The 15,002-nt window shown below is 42.7% G+C and overlaps 2 protein-coding genes across 2 annotated transcripts; one reads left to right on the top strand and one right to left on the bottom strand.

The window, feature by feature from the left end:
* Positions 1-3,233: 3,233 nt before the first annotated feature.
* gnpat (glyceronephosphate O-acyltransferase) lies at positions 3,234-11,541 on the bottom strand. Its single transcript, XM_061091907.1, has 17 exons — positions 11,395-11,541; positions 10,829-11,023; positions 10,057-10,233; positions 8,925-9,054; positions 8,716-8,843; positions 8,413-8,488; positions 7,601-7,752; positions 7,378-7,508; positions 7,053-7,285; positions 6,777-6,875; positions 6,492-6,665; positions 6,295-6,374; positions 6,074-6,214; positions 5,508-5,607; positions 5,309-5,402; positions 5,049-5,110; positions 3,234-4,935 (listed from the first exon to the last, which is right to left on the bottom strand). The coding sequence occupies exons 1-17, from the start codon at positions 11,416-11,418 to the stop codon at positions 4,892-4,894; spliced, it is 2,040 nt and encodes a 679-aa protein (XP_060947890.1). The 5' UTR covers positions 11,419-11,541; the 3' UTR covers positions 3,234-4,891.
* An 80-nt stretch (positions 11,542-11,621) lies between these two features.
* Positions 11,622-14,670, top strand: c18h1orf131 (chromosome 18 C1orf131 homolog). Its single transcript, XM_061091906.1, has 8 exons — positions 11,622-11,749; positions 12,223-12,393; positions 12,510-12,610; positions 13,537-13,596; positions 13,695-13,790; positions 13,882-13,968; positions 14,132-14,169; positions 14,342-14,670. The coding sequence occupies exons 1-8, from the start codon at positions 11,671-11,673 to the stop codon at positions 14,469-14,471; spliced, it is 762 nt and encodes a 253-aa protein (XP_060947889.1). The 5' UTR covers positions 11,622-11,670; the 3' UTR covers positions 14,472-14,670.
* The last annotated feature ends 332 nt before the right edge of the window (positions 14,671-15,002 follow it).

Genomic DNA, 15,002 nt, shown 5'->3' with positions numbered 1-15,002 from the left:
AACACACACGCTCTCTCATGCCACTTCACTTAGATTCTATTGGATTTTATTAAATCTTCCTTGAGCTTTCACTTCACGGCAGCATCCATCAGAGGTTTATTATTTATCATGTTGTCAAGAACTGGCAGCTCATGGAATCCCGCAAGACTGGGAGTAATCGTTGTGCGTATGTTTATATATGTGTGTGTGTGTATGATTATGTGTACCGCATATAGACGTTCTCCTGTGTATAGATGTATGCAAACTGTGTGTGTGTCTCTCTTGTGTTACATTTTAAGCAAATGCTTTGCTCACAATGGGAAATTACATTCTGGCTAATTGCAGACATTAGCTCAGTTTATTAGATCCATGCATTTCTGCATTATGCAAATATAGTTAAAAATGCAAATGTGCTCACCCGGCACTAATCACTGATCTCAGCAGAGCGACTCTTTGATGCATGATAGAAGCAGAAAGAAGAATACATTAACAATAATTGGTGTAAACCAATATTGTGATTATGTGTCTTAATGTTTGCTCTCACTGTCTCATGTGTGACCGGAGCTTCACTCAGACAAAAGGCAAACGCTGAACACATCACGGATGCAAATGACCACGTTGCAGCACAGATGTTGTGATCAGATGTGTTTTAATGTGACTAATCATTTTAAGGTGTAAAATCAAAGCAGTTAAAAGTTTGGGAACGTTTTTCTGAACCCACTGAATAAAATATCCTCCTGTTCTGAAGCACAGCATGAAGATACAGCAGCGTGTGTTTGTGTGTGTGTGTGTGTGTATTTGTGTGTATGTAGATGAACCGACTCTTAACAACCACTCAAAGTGTTTAAAAGTAGAAGTTGTGTTCACTGAAGCACTTTTTCTATCACACATTATTTACATGCTTAGGGGAAACTCGGGTGTCAGTGTCTTGCCCAAGGACACTTCAAAGAGAGGTGGAGAATGATACTGATATGATACGACTTGGTTTTAAATAAAAGTATTCGTAAAAAAAAAGCAACTGGATATGGGAATCAGCAGGTTTGAATAAAGAATGAACATTTACATTTTTAACGCAAAGAGAAATTTGTAGAGATTGTTTTCGCTGTGAGGCCATTTGTGATTGATTGATTGATTGATTGATTGATTGATTGATTGAAAGCAGAAGGAAATGACTCAATGACAGTATAACTCTAAATGTGGATAAAATGACATTAAAAGAATGTAAACTACTTGATATATTCACACAATCAATTACTGTTGGAACTTGGGTGTATGACATTTCTGTCCTGAATTGTATATTTGTACACATGGTCTCTTGATTTCCAATGAGAAAATACCTCTACAGGAGCAGTATATTGTCAGAAGTTAATGTAAAAACTACTGACAGCTTTTAAAGAAAAGTAGTGAAGAAAAAATATGTGCATTTCCCCTTGAAACTCGTAGGAGCAAGCAAAACACTCGAGTACAAGTACTTCAAAACTGTCCTTAGGTGCAGTACTTGAGTATCTGCAGCACTTTCCTGCCTTTCACAACATAACATCACTCTCTGCAGACGCACTGAGATGATAACCGCTGCACTCTCCCTACAAAAATATCCATTACATATAATAACAGTCATCTTATAAAACATTTTTCATTTTGCCCGGCCATTACTCGGCGTGAAACATCAAGTGGTTACACTGGGGATTAATGATATGAGGACTTCAGTGACCGGTGGGGAAACGAGCAGAGGAGAAGAAAAAAAACAAAAGCTGAGTGGTTCGAGTCCATTTCTCTTTCCAACGTGCTCCTCCGGGACTTTCTTAAAAAGGCTTTTCAGGCTGGAGAGTGTAATTTGCCTCAAACCGCTGGAAATCGCTGCTGAATTTTTTGTGTTCCTTGTGGATCATATTGGATTCCTGAGGCTTGGAAAGTTCTTTTCCTTTTTTTAACACTCTGTGAGCACCCTTTTCTTCTGAGGCTTGTCAGGGAGGAATGAAAAGATTGGTTCGAGGCGGGAACGCTCCAGAGCCGAGATGTGCTTCACCACGAGAATCCTTCAAATGCTGCAGCTCGGCCTGTAGCCGGTTTGATTGAGGAGAACTTTCCATGCCCGCTCGCCGGGGATCTCGTGGCGGAGGACGCTCCTCAGGGAAACCCCCGACTGTCCCCACTTTTCTTTTCCTCTTACAAATGTAAAAGTCCCAGCCTCCGTTGCACAGCTCTGATAAACAGGATCTGCTGGAGGAAATGCGCTGAATCCATCAGGGCCACCATTACCGAGGGTTAGCTGCTGACACATTATACACCAGGGTCCCTTTTTCTTTCAATCAATCCCCTGCACACAGACCAGCACGAGCCCCTGAGGGCACATGCACGTGCACAGTAATGCCTTGATAAGAAATAACAAAGACACTGTTTCCTGTTTCCCAGCGGCTGCCACAGGTCAGAGACCAGTTTATAAAGGTGCTGACTTCCTATGTGTGTGTATGTACGCGCATATACCCCCCCCCACCCTCCTGCCTTCAATCCAGCTCGTCATAATGTGGCAGATAAAGTGCTGATACGGCTGCAGCTGACACTATTATACACCCCCACCAGAGACGGGTATGGATGGAGAGAGAGAGAGGAGAGAACGAGTGGGTGGAGGGATGGAAGGAGGGATGGGAGGATGGACTTGAGTGCGTGTGTGTGTATAAGCAATTTGGTGTGGCAACTTTAGATGAACCTATTATTTGTCAGCGGCTGAGTGAGAGTGAGAGAAAGGGCAATATGGATGGAAAGTGGCGGATTTGCTGGCAGCAGTCTCTTACTCAGCAGAGGAGCCACAAAGCATGATGAAAAATGCCTCTGAGTGTGTGAGTCTGTGTGTGTGTGTGCTAGTCAACAACTTGCCATGAACTATCAGCTCAGAGAGGCAAGTCTGACACCTAGAGGATGTTGAAAATGTATATTTAAGCATCTTAGCAGCTGCAGACCGACCTGGGACTAAAACTTTAATGACCAAGTTATTTTGAAGAAAGAATTGTGAATGATCTTCATTTAGCACTTTTCTATTGTTGATGACGTGTGCATGTTAAATTTAAAGTTTAGAACTGGCTAGTTAGTCATGAAGTGATTAAATACCATCACTTCATGATTTAAACCAACTATCATCAGACAGTATCTCCCGGTTTTCTCTCAAAAGCCTCGACCATCAAACAAAGAGGACGACGGAGGGAATCTGTATTAGTCTGATCATTGTGTCGTCAACACAAAACAACAAACACATAGGATTCGTATTTCAAAACCTTTTATTAATTTGCTCTTGAACTCATCAGCCTGTACTGAAAGGCTTCACCCAACACACACACACACACACACACAGTAACATGGTTACATGCATGAAAGCACACACACACAAAGACACAACGGAGTGAATCATTGACACGTCATATAAAAGTTGTTTGAAAACTTTTTTTGAACCACAAATACAGTTGTCGACTCACACTCTGGGTGACGTGTCAACAGGCGGATTAATGTTGTACAAGATTCTTTTTAATGCTGAGCTGCTTTTTCTTTTTGACCCAGTGAACGTCAGTACTTCACGTTTCAAAACAAACGAGCGTCGAGCTAATTTGGCAAACGAAGAAGACGGAGGTAGCGCTTTATAAAAGAAGTGGCGATTTATGATTTGACACTCGAGTCCTTAGAGGAGAATTTGGCTCGTTCGGATAATTTCCTCCACGACCAAGAGCTGTAACTCCTCTACATTGCTGGTTAAGGCCACCAAATAAATAGCTTTAATATAAGGATTTTTAAACTCCTCTAGTTTTAATTTGGATCTGTTACTAACAAGAAACTACACACTTAAAATAAGAAGCCCCCACCGGCCCAGTACTTGTCAAACTCCGGCTACACAAAGTCCTGACGTGTTGTTCTTCTGCTTTTATGAGCTTTGTTCCTCTGAGTTCCGGTGTCACAGCTCCTGCTCCTGCTCTCATTTATTCTGTCTCATCTTCCTTCCCTCGTAACAAACGTATACGAGGCCTGTAAAGTTTCTGTGAGTATAAATAAAGGCTCAATGTCAAGCAGCTTCTGGACTTATAGTGAAAAATAACTCAGCACGCGAGTTCAGTAACAAGAACGTGAGAAAACGGATAAAGAAAAAACAGAATTCAACACAAAAACATATTCCTTTGGTGGAGCTGGTAGTGCTGCAGTATAAATTAACACTCTTTCCTCTGTAGTTTGGCAACAATATGCGACATTAGATTCGTAGCATCGTCTCCGCAGCGTAAACAAAGACGGACGTGCTGCTGCTGGCAAAACGCCTGAGACAAGCAAAAGGCCTCGAGTTTGTGACAAGTTCAACTCAAAGATATGAATTAAAATGTTGGTATTCATCCATTTTAGCACCTTTTGTTTCACAAACACACCAAAAAAAAATGAGTGCAAAAGGAGAAAACAATAGCAAAAGACATTTAGGATAAAAGCTCCACACCACAATTCATTAAAGTGCTCAAAATAAAGACAGACGGTGATTAACAGACAAACTGGAGCTGAGGGAAAACACCACCGAGGAAATAGCCACGCCGATTATTACGAGGATACATAATCAAATGCATTAATAGAAACCGTCCAGGATCCTGAGAGGAGCCCGTCACACATTCAGAAGCTTTTCACGAGGCTCCAAGGCTGGTTAGTTATTCAGAATGAGCCGAAAGCAATGCACCCCCACAGGCCTGGCTCATCGTCTGGTTTAACGTACGCGTATAAAAAGATTTTCAATAGAAGAGTCTAAGGAAGAGAAAGAGAGGTGAGGAGAAGACAGAGAAATTAGAGATTAAAAGCGGTTGTGGCGTCTCCACATGGCTTTTGTTCCAAGCTGCGTGGACTCGATGCTGAAGACCTTTGACCTTCGGAATCTCCTTTGGCTAACGAGGTCGCTGGACTACAGGCGAGCGACGGCGGCTTTCTGAGTCGGAAGTTTCCCTCCTGGACAAACAGATGAATTTCAGATGTTTTGTTAAAAGACCTTGTGGGAGGATCCTAAACTCTTTGTATTCCTGTCGGTTTGCTCAGGCGCCGACACACAGCGGGTTTCTTACCCAGAGTGTCTTCCAGTGAGTTCACCATGACCTTGTTGACCTTTAGAGTTCCCGGCTCCGCTCTGAGGTAGAAACATTGAAGTCACTTTGAGAACCAAACACTCTCTGCAAACCCACAGTTTAAGCCTATTTTTTGGTTGAAAGTACTTTAAAAAATCAATCATTTAGCTTCTTAATATCTTAACATCTTTACTTCACATATGGAGGATTATTCTGCATCAAACCGACCGGGGACAGAAGGATGATTAAAACCAACGCACCCTTTGATTTTTTGTACGGCTCCGAGTCTCATCAAAGCTGCCAAAGAGTTCTTCTGGAGGTCGGAGGACAACACCTCAGTGTATCTTAGTCTACCTGGAGAACAAACACACACACAGAAACACACACACACAAAACAGTTGTTATCTTCTCGGCAGCTGAGGTGGACACACAGACAAGAGGCGATAAAACGTGAGAAACCTGCGAGAAGAAGTTTGAGGATGAACGTCCGGACGGCAGGAACAAACTGTTTCTCTGTCAGAGCCTCTGTGGCCTCTTCACACAGGAACCTGCACACCACCTGAGACACACACACACAGAGAGAGACAGACACACACACACAGAGAGAGACAGACACACACACACACAGAGAGAGACAGACACACACACACAGAGAGAGACAGACACACACACACAGAGAGACAGACACACACACACACAGAGAGACAGACACACACACACAAACAGAAACAGATATACAGTTAATGCTGAGTTGACAGCCCCCTCTAGAGGAAATCAGCAGTCAGCACACACACACACACACAAACCTTCACTAATGAGAGTTCTGATGTGATTACGTGTTGCACAAAACAAACTGCTGGATTAACCATTAAGGTTTTTTGGACCCAGACTGCTAAATTTCAACTCCACTAGAGCGTCATCAACCCTGATAAACTGTTAAATACAAGAACTAGTTTGTTCCTGTCAAGTCTAATGAGCTTCAGGATCGTATCACTGTGTAAAACCACTGCGTGTGTCTCCCTCACCTGGTATCCCTGTAGGAAGGGGTCCAGCACACTGGTGAGGAAGGCCAGTGTTCTGTGTCCGGTTTCCGTCACCACCACCTCCTGCTGGGAAACCTGCAGAGCTCCAGTCTTCACCAGAAGGAAACAGGCGTCCTCGAAGTCCTGCAGGACACACAGCAACTTATTGAACATGCAACGATAAAGGGACCAAAGATTAATTGAGAGTATAAATGGTTCCTCACCTGCACGGTAGCTCCAGGACAGAGGATGAACTCGTTGGACAACATGTTTCTGAGGAAGCTGAAGCTGTTGAAAACCTCCTCTGAAAAACACACAAAGATTCACTTGCAGCAGAAGTCACCAACATGTTCTGTGTCTTAAATATTTAACAACCTGCTGCCGGCCCATGTGAGCAGGTAAACGGCAGCGTCAGTCTTACGCTTGTTGTTGGATGAGGCGGCGAGGACGGCCGAGGCGAGCAGCGCCGGTCGGAGGAAGATGTGCAGAGCCTGGTTCCTGTAGGAGGCGCAGGAGAGGACGGTGACTGCCTGGCTCAAGAGCTCCTCTTCTGGGGTAGCAGCTCTGGGAGGCTCCTCGGGGTCAGATTGTTCTGCTGCAGGCAGGAGGTGGAAAAACTGTTTTTATCTGCTCCTGCATTTTGGTTGAGTGGCAGCAATGTAGGATTGTGCAGATGGAACAAAAACAAACTTAAGTAAACACAAACCTTGATCCAACGCCAGCTGAACTCTTCCCTCCGAGATTTTCACCAGACCTCGATGCAAAGAGAGACTTGAGGAGACGACTTCTGACGGAGGCACGTCGTCTGAACGGGAGAAGGGGATGAAGAGGAGATGAAGAAGGGGACACGGGAGCTTTAACTGAATCCAACACCACAGAATAAGGTCTTTTGTAAATCAGAACAGAGTCTCAGTGTCGCTGAGAACACAAAGAATCTGTCTAAAGGGGGAAGGGGAGGGGGGGGATCGGACTCATACTGTACCAGGCCAGTGCAGGAAGGCTCCAAACTGTCGTGAAAGATCCCTGAGCCACACAGCTTGTTCAGTCAGCTGGTCCAGTGCGGTCACCTGGTTCTGATGGTGGCTCTGGAGCAGCAGAGAGGCCAGAAGGACCCACGGCTGCAGGACCATGTTCTCCTCCTGAGCCCGAACCAGCCTGTAGGCCGTGTCGTTCACCAGGCTAGAGATCTCCTCACTGGGCCTCCTGGGGATGTGTCTGAAAGTGGACAGGTCACGGTCAAGTGCATGTTTCAGAAGTTACATCTGCGTCTGTCAGAATCTTGTTGTCGAGTGTCTTGACTGTCGGACCTTGGCAGGAGGTTGAACTGGCTGCGGTCGATTTTGCCCTGGGACAAACTCCTGACCGACACGGGTTCACCAAAGTACACGTGGATACTCCCGTAGTCTTCACTGAGGACCTTCCTGGCTTTAATCAGACCCTACCGAGCACAGAGAGGGGAATCGGTATGAAATACAACTTCTGATGTCTGCAGGTTTAATGGAAACAAACACAAATGTGTAAGGGACTCACTGAAGTGGACTCTTTCGGTTTGGGAACACCCAGCAGTTCTCTGGCGTAGAGCGACTCCTCTAGGATCCTCTCATAGCTGATGCTGACTGGAACCAAGTTCAGGTCAAACACTTCCCCTTTAAAGAACGGATCCATCACTATATTCAACAGACCTGGAGGAAGATGAGGATTAAAATCACAGTCAAGGGTTTTACAACAGGGTTCCTACAGGTTTTAACAAGATAAATTTAAGACTTTTTAAGACCTTTTTAAAACCACTTTGAATAGAGTTTAAGACCTATTTCACGACCATACTGGCAAAAAGTATGAAGGAAAATTACTATGAAAGAAGAAATAAGTCACAGAATTACTTACAAAGTAAATTTATACCCATTCAACATAAGAACATAACATTACACAAGTCAAACAAGCTTTAAACATGCATTAAACATGCATTAAACATGCTGAAATAAATTGAAATAAAAGGATGTTCCATAAAACATGTCCAGAGAAGGTAATTAAACATCCCATCGAACACTACAAAACCTCTAACTTCTCAGCTCTGGCCAAATTAAATTTAAGACCTTTTTAAGACTTTTTAAGGCCTAAAATTTTGATTATTAAATTTAAGACCTTTTAAGACTTTATAAGACCCCGCGGGAACCCTGTACAATCTTAAGAATCCGCTTTGTTATATTTACAACTCTCAAACCTTATATCCTTGATATAAACTGTATGTTTTAATAAGGACCTATAAGATATTGAATGTAATAACAAAACAAAGAGTATATAATTTGCAGATGAGAGCTAACTGTTGCTTGTTTGATCCTTACCTAACTTTGGAGTCAAAGATTTGCTCGTTCGACTTCTGGTTCCTTCCAGGAAAAACTCAACGGGTGCGAATCCATTCTGGAGACAAAAACCTTGTTAAGACCATAATGAATGAAATAAAAGACGTTTGTCAAGTACAATTATTTAAACTTCTCCATATTCAGAGATAAGGTGAAATGGCAGAGAAGAGAAAAACTGTGTGTAATAATTACAGATGAGTGCTTTGAAAAAACATACTCACTCCACCTGAATGTTTTCAACTGCTTAGAAAGATTAAGAGCCTGCAGAAGAAACGGTTTCCTCACCTTAACCATAGTCTTGACATATTCTGAGAAGATGGCCCAGTACAGCTTGTCAGAACCGAAGGATCGTCGAATGAAGAAGGCTCCAGACATCCGCAGCATCTCCCCGACAAACTTCATTCCCATGAAATCTGCAGGGGAAAAGTCCTGTTTAATCCATGTGCAAATAGTTGTGGTGTTGGATTGAATAAACTCATGTTCTTTGTGTTTACCCATTCCAGCAGCGATGACAGGTAGAGCCACGTCATAGGTGTACATGATGTACGACATCAGCAGGAAGTCCATGTAGCTCCGGTGACTGGGCAGCAGGACGACCGGGTGCTCCTGAATGACCTGTTGGAGCTGAAGACAATTCACACACAAGTTGTGCGTCAGTCAAACTTACCGGTGTTTGTGACACCGCAAAGGGGCGGAAAGTTTCCAGTAAATTTCCGGAAACTTTCCAGAAACTTTCCATGGGAAGTTAAGCTCGGGAATTTTGGGAATATTGAAAAAAAACAAACTACTCAAATTAAACGCTGAGCAATAAAAACATTATTCAAAACTCTATCTTAAAGATGTATGGAATGCAGCACACGCTGCACGTTGAGTTTCAACCCTCCACTGTGCATTCTTTCATCACATGCACAGATAACTCCCAGCATGCTTCACTCTACAGCAGGGCTACTGAGGCCTGCTGTAGAGTGCAGGACTAGTCAGGTAAGTTTCAATGATATTACTGGGGAAAATAATAATAATAAATAAATTAGCATGCTGATTGAGGATTGTTCATCTGTTCATCTAGCCTATTTCCATTCATTTATCCATCAATTGTAAAATATTTTCACAGATGATTCCAATTGTTTGGCTAACTATTTATATCTCTTGCATTGCATTAGTGTTTTTTTACAAACTTTTTTCTCATCTTATTCTACAGAACAATGCCACGTGCACTCTCTCATGTGTGGAGACATTTCACCCCATCCAATGTAGAAGGAAAGGCTGTGTACATTTGAAAATACTGTGCAAAGACTTATGTTAAGAATGACACAACGATGCAGAAGCATATAGTCAAGTGCCCAAAGTTTCCTCAGGGCTCAAATCAGCCTATGACACAACAAAATGTTTATATTTATGTCTGTATACGACAAGGTAAATACAGTTAGTATAAATTATCCAAAAAAATTTCATTTTTTTCCCGTTAATTCCTGTTAATTCCCGTATATTCCCGTATATTCCCGTTAATTCCCATGGAAAGTTTCCAACTTTGAATATTCCCTGAATTTTGCAACCCTATTTGTGACGTCTCTCAGACACGTTGTCGTTGTGTATCTCGGTCGTGTGTGTGTGTCTGTGTGCGCTCACCCTCTGGATTCCCTCCTCGTTGACACAGATGCTCCTGAACAGGGTTTTGAAGACTTTGCAGAGCGTGAAGGCGAAGAAGCGAACGGTGCTGAGCTGCAGGTTGTGAGCCATCTCCTCCAAGATGGCCGACGCCTCCTCCTGGATGTCCACAACAGCTCGGCCTGTCTCCTGGCAAACCTTTACAAAACAAAATATAAATATAACACTGTAATAATAGAATAATATAGTTTTTTAAGCTTTTTTGACTATACATTTGACGATGGCCTGTTTCTCCAACCCTCTCGTTCATAATATAACAATATGAAACCTCGAGAGGAAAACTTTAAAGATTGTCAAGTGTGTATTTGCATTATTCTGAAAGTTTTGTAGCTATTAATGTGTTTGATTGCTTGTCTGTCTATTACACAGGAGCCATTGAACCAGATGTGTTACAGCTTGTTGGAAAGATGGGACCTGGATGGAACATTCTGTCATTCGATGAAGTTCTTATCACGCTGAAGTATGTGTGAAACTTAGCCTCCGGGAAAGTTTAGCTTATTTCTGTTTAGTGGAGACGCTTCTTTTGCAAGTTTCTGTTGTTAATTGTGTGTCTATTTGTGTGAGTCCACTGAGTGCAACTACACCGGAGTCAAATTCCAAGTATGTGTATTTAATAAAGCTGATTCTGAACTAACCTGCCATGTTGAGGGTGTAAAATCACAACCAAGCGTCAGTCGGGTACAAGCAGACACACAAACCTGTGTCACACACCCCCCCTGTGTCTTTGTGTTACCTGGCTCATGACAAAGCGCAGCTGGTCGGACCTCAGCACCAGGTTCTTCAGTGAGGAGGCCGTGCAGGGAGAGAGTTCTTTGTACAGAACCGGGCTGTAGCACCTGAAGGCGTATCTCAGGTCACTGGAGTTCCTCCTCTCCTCCAGAAGGTCCTGGAACTCGTCCCTCTTCTTCATCATCATGGAGTCTCTGATCTGCAGAGCAGGAAACACACAACCCCGAGTCAGACACATGCACGAACCCACAACAACCACAACACACTTTTATACACACTTTTTACTGCAAAGAGTAACCATGCAAAGCAGATCAAACTGTAACTGGAGGTGTTTACATGTCTTTAACTTTAGTTTTCCACTTTAAATCTGATCAAATAACGTGTTTCTGATGAATCATTGAATCACAGATATATAAACATGTGACCTCTGGGTTTGTCAACGTGTTGTTACACCTGCGTCCACCTGTCAATCAGCTGTTTGAAGGACATGTCACATGCAAAGTGTGGAACCAGCCACAGCCCCAGTTAGCTTGGAGTTAGCTTAGCCGCCTGCAGCAAAGGCAAACATACCGAATAACCAGATGTGGACGCCATGTTTTATCCCACTTTATCAGCACATTGACGTCGTGTCCGGTGAAGTTGTCCGGACTCGAACGTGTGAACAGTTCCGACTTCTTTAAAAACAAACACTTCAGGCGTGTTCACCGGCACTTCCGTAGCATTTCCGCACGTACGGTGGGCGGGGAGGTCCAACCCGGAAGTGGAGCCCCATGTGCCTGCCCCGGTTTGTTGTCACGTTGAGCTGCTTCTGCCTCGTAAAACCGGGTTTTTTACACGTAGTTTAAGATGAACTCCAAGTCAAACGGGGAAAAGGACGAAGATCAATTGTTTCTCGAACAGTTGTTGGACAAGTTCTATGAGTTTGGTGAGTGGGACGTGAGTTAGCGACGAGGCTAACGGGGGCTAACGGAGCTATGAACTATGAATCATGTGTTAGCTTGTTTTTAGCTTTACCTCAAGTTAGCATGTTACAAATATGAGCTGGTTGTTCTATATCCCTTAATGTGAAACACCTGATACGTACAACTGTGCAATAACTATATTAACACATGTGCAATAATTATACACACACATGTGCAATAACTTTACACACACATGTGCAATAACTATATTAACACATGTGCAATAATTATACACACACATGTGCAATAACTTTACACACACATGTGCAATAACTATATTAACACATGTGCAATAACTATATTAACACATGTGGAATAACTATTCACACACATGTGCAATAACTATACGTGCACATGTGTTGATTACTTAGATTTGTGTTTTCGATTATGTCTAAATACAGACATCAATACTGACATCTGACACCGCTGCTTGCAGATAATGGACCTGCATCAAAAAAGAAGCTCAAGAAGAAGAAAAGAAACCGGCGTGAGGAAGAAGAGGAGGAGGAAGATCAGTTCACTGCAGTGAAGGATATTTGCGTTGACACTAAAGATGAGCAAGCAACAAATACTGTCACTGAACAACAACAACAACAACCACAGACAGGTGAGAAGCCTGGGAACTCTTTTGATTTCAAGGATCATACCAGGAGTTCTCAGATGATTTAATAACTGATTCCTCCACTTCCCTTGTGTTTCTAATTGTTTTATCGCCTCACGCAGGTGCAGCCGTCCGGCAGGCGAGTCCGGTCGAGGTCGTGACTTATCAAGATTACAGAAAGAAACTGAAGACCAGTCAGACGCCAGCTTCAGACAAAACACCCGTGAGTGAAAGAGACTTTAGCTTTTTCTACGTGTGCTTCATTATAAAAATACAGATGAGGCTAAAAAACTTAGAATTAGCCTGAGGATGAGATGAACTTTTGTTTCCAGTTGATATTTTTGAAACCTTCTTGTCGTCACTCACTCATTTCCAGAGGTGTCAAGTAACGAAGTAAAAATACTTTGTTACCTTACTTAAGTAGAAATGTTGGGTATCTATACTTTACTGGAGTATTTCTTTTTCAGACAACTTTTTACTTCTACTTCTTACATTTTCACGCAAATATCTGTACTTTCCATCCTTACATTTAAAAAAATAGCCTCGTTACTCCTATTTAATTTTGGCTTGTTTTCATTCCGGTTTGTCATCGTTCAAAAACACTCACAAAAAAAGGCAACACGACCTTGTTACGACTTTTACTTCCTCTACATAGTCATGTTTGGTTATTGGTAGTGTTGAGTCCAAAGGTCTCTTCAAACAATATATGTATTTGCATTGTAATAAAATGTTATAATTTTCAATGGGCATATTTGCAGTTCAAACGGGTAGCCTAGTGCATCCCACATTTTTCAACATAACATTTTAATATAACATTATAGTCATAATGGCCTTTAGAAAAATGTGTTTTTTGGAGGAGGGGGGGTAGTGCACTATAGGCCCCTGAGACGCGGCTTAAGAGTTTGTCCTTAATGGAAAAAATGTTTCCCTTACATTACTTTTACTTTTATACTTTAAGTAGTTTTGAAACCAGTACGTTTACACTTTTACTTAAGTAAAAAGCTTGAGTTGATACTTCAACTTCTACAAAAGTATTTTTAAACCCTAGTATATATACTTCTACTTGAGTAATGAATGTGAATACTTTTGACACCTCTGCTCATTTCACGTTCCCTCTCCTCTCGTCTTCGGTGCTGTTCTCACTTCAAGGCTCCTCAGATCCCGGAGAAGACTCAAAGCGACCCCATGGAAGAAATCAATTTAGAAAAGGTACAATTTTACTCTTCAGATTTATTTCGAGAACGAGCCGGAGCTAATTTAAGGTAACAGGTTTATTAATAAACAGTGTCTGTGACTGTGCACATCAGGCTCGGCTGGAGGTCCATCGGTTCGGAATCACCGGATATAAGAAGGAGCAGCAGCGTGTTTTTGAGAAGGACAGAGCCATCATGCTCGGAGCCAGAGTAAGGAGCCTTCATCACTCTTACTCTGAAGTTCTGTCCTCAGTATCAGAACCGTATGAGTGACAGTTTTTATTTATTGTTTCTCATTCAGCCTCCTAAGAAAGACTACGTCAACTACAAGCTGATGCAGCGACAGATTAAGGAGAAGAAGCAGAAAGCCAAAGAGGACGTTCAGCCGGTAAGACGTGAACATGTGTTGCATCAAACAGAGGTGTCACTGTTACTCAGTCCATCTGCTGATATTAATGGTCTGGACCAAATAACAGAAACACCAGGTTCAAGTAAAAACTTTATTGATTATTATGATCATTTAAATTCTGACGTGTTTCTCTGCCTTGTAGTCTGACTTGAAGAAAAAGAAGAAGATAAATAATCAGAGGTGAGTGAATGAAGTGCATCTGTTCTTTATAATATAATAAAATAACTGTTATTATCCAAGTTGCCCTGAACAGCGATTCTTCAGAATCTGAACTCTTTGTGTTGATGTTCATACACTCTACTGGTGGATCTTGGTGTTTGAACCGTGTGTGTCGCTCCTCTCTCGTCCCCAGGGACAGGAAGAAGGCGTCGTCCAGCTCGGGCGCCGGCCCCTCGGGTCAGATGGGGCGCTTTAAGGACGGGCTGCTGGTCCTGAGCTCCAAGGAGATCAAGACAATTAAAGGCAACAAGAGAAGCAAATAGGTTGGTTCTTGTGCTTCTGCTGAGAAACTGAAGCACAAGGATGACGAGGAAATGGACGAGAGCTGCTCCTGATGTGACCCGGGAGGTTGATTCCCTGACGTGTCGCTGGTCTGCGGTGGAAACACGGCGACGGCCCGACTGGCGACCGACTGCTGAGTCAGAAATCAGATCTATCGATTCCCCCTGAAACAGAGCCTGAGCGTTCCTGGGGGGGGGGGCAGCACGTTAATGCACGAGACCGGAGACTCTGTCGAATCGTATTCCATCACAATTTATTTATTTTTTGTTTATATAAATGACAAGAAAACGAAATCACATTTGCGTTTCTGCTGTTTTTTTAAACGATGCATTTCTCATATTCAAACCATGTCAGTCTTACAAAACATTGATATTGGCAGGAGGAGAGGGACACGATGGAGGGAAATAGTCAAATTAGAAATGTACACACATGTTTTTCCACAAAGAAAGACACATATAAACACTTTGCCCATGGGAAAGAGGAGGAAGGCTCAGGCCACTGCAGCAGAATAT

This window comes from Limanda limanda, chromosome 18 (genome assembly GCF_963576545.1).
Source record: "Limanda limanda chromosome 18, fLimLim1.1, whole genome shotgun sequence".
NCBI classification, from domain to species: Eukaryota; Metazoa; Chordata; class Actinopteri; order Pleuronectiformes; family Pleuronectidae; genus Limanda; species Limanda limanda.
The sequence above is the reverse complement of the archived record's forward strand: the minus strand, read 5'-3'. Positions and strand labels throughout refer to the sequence as shown.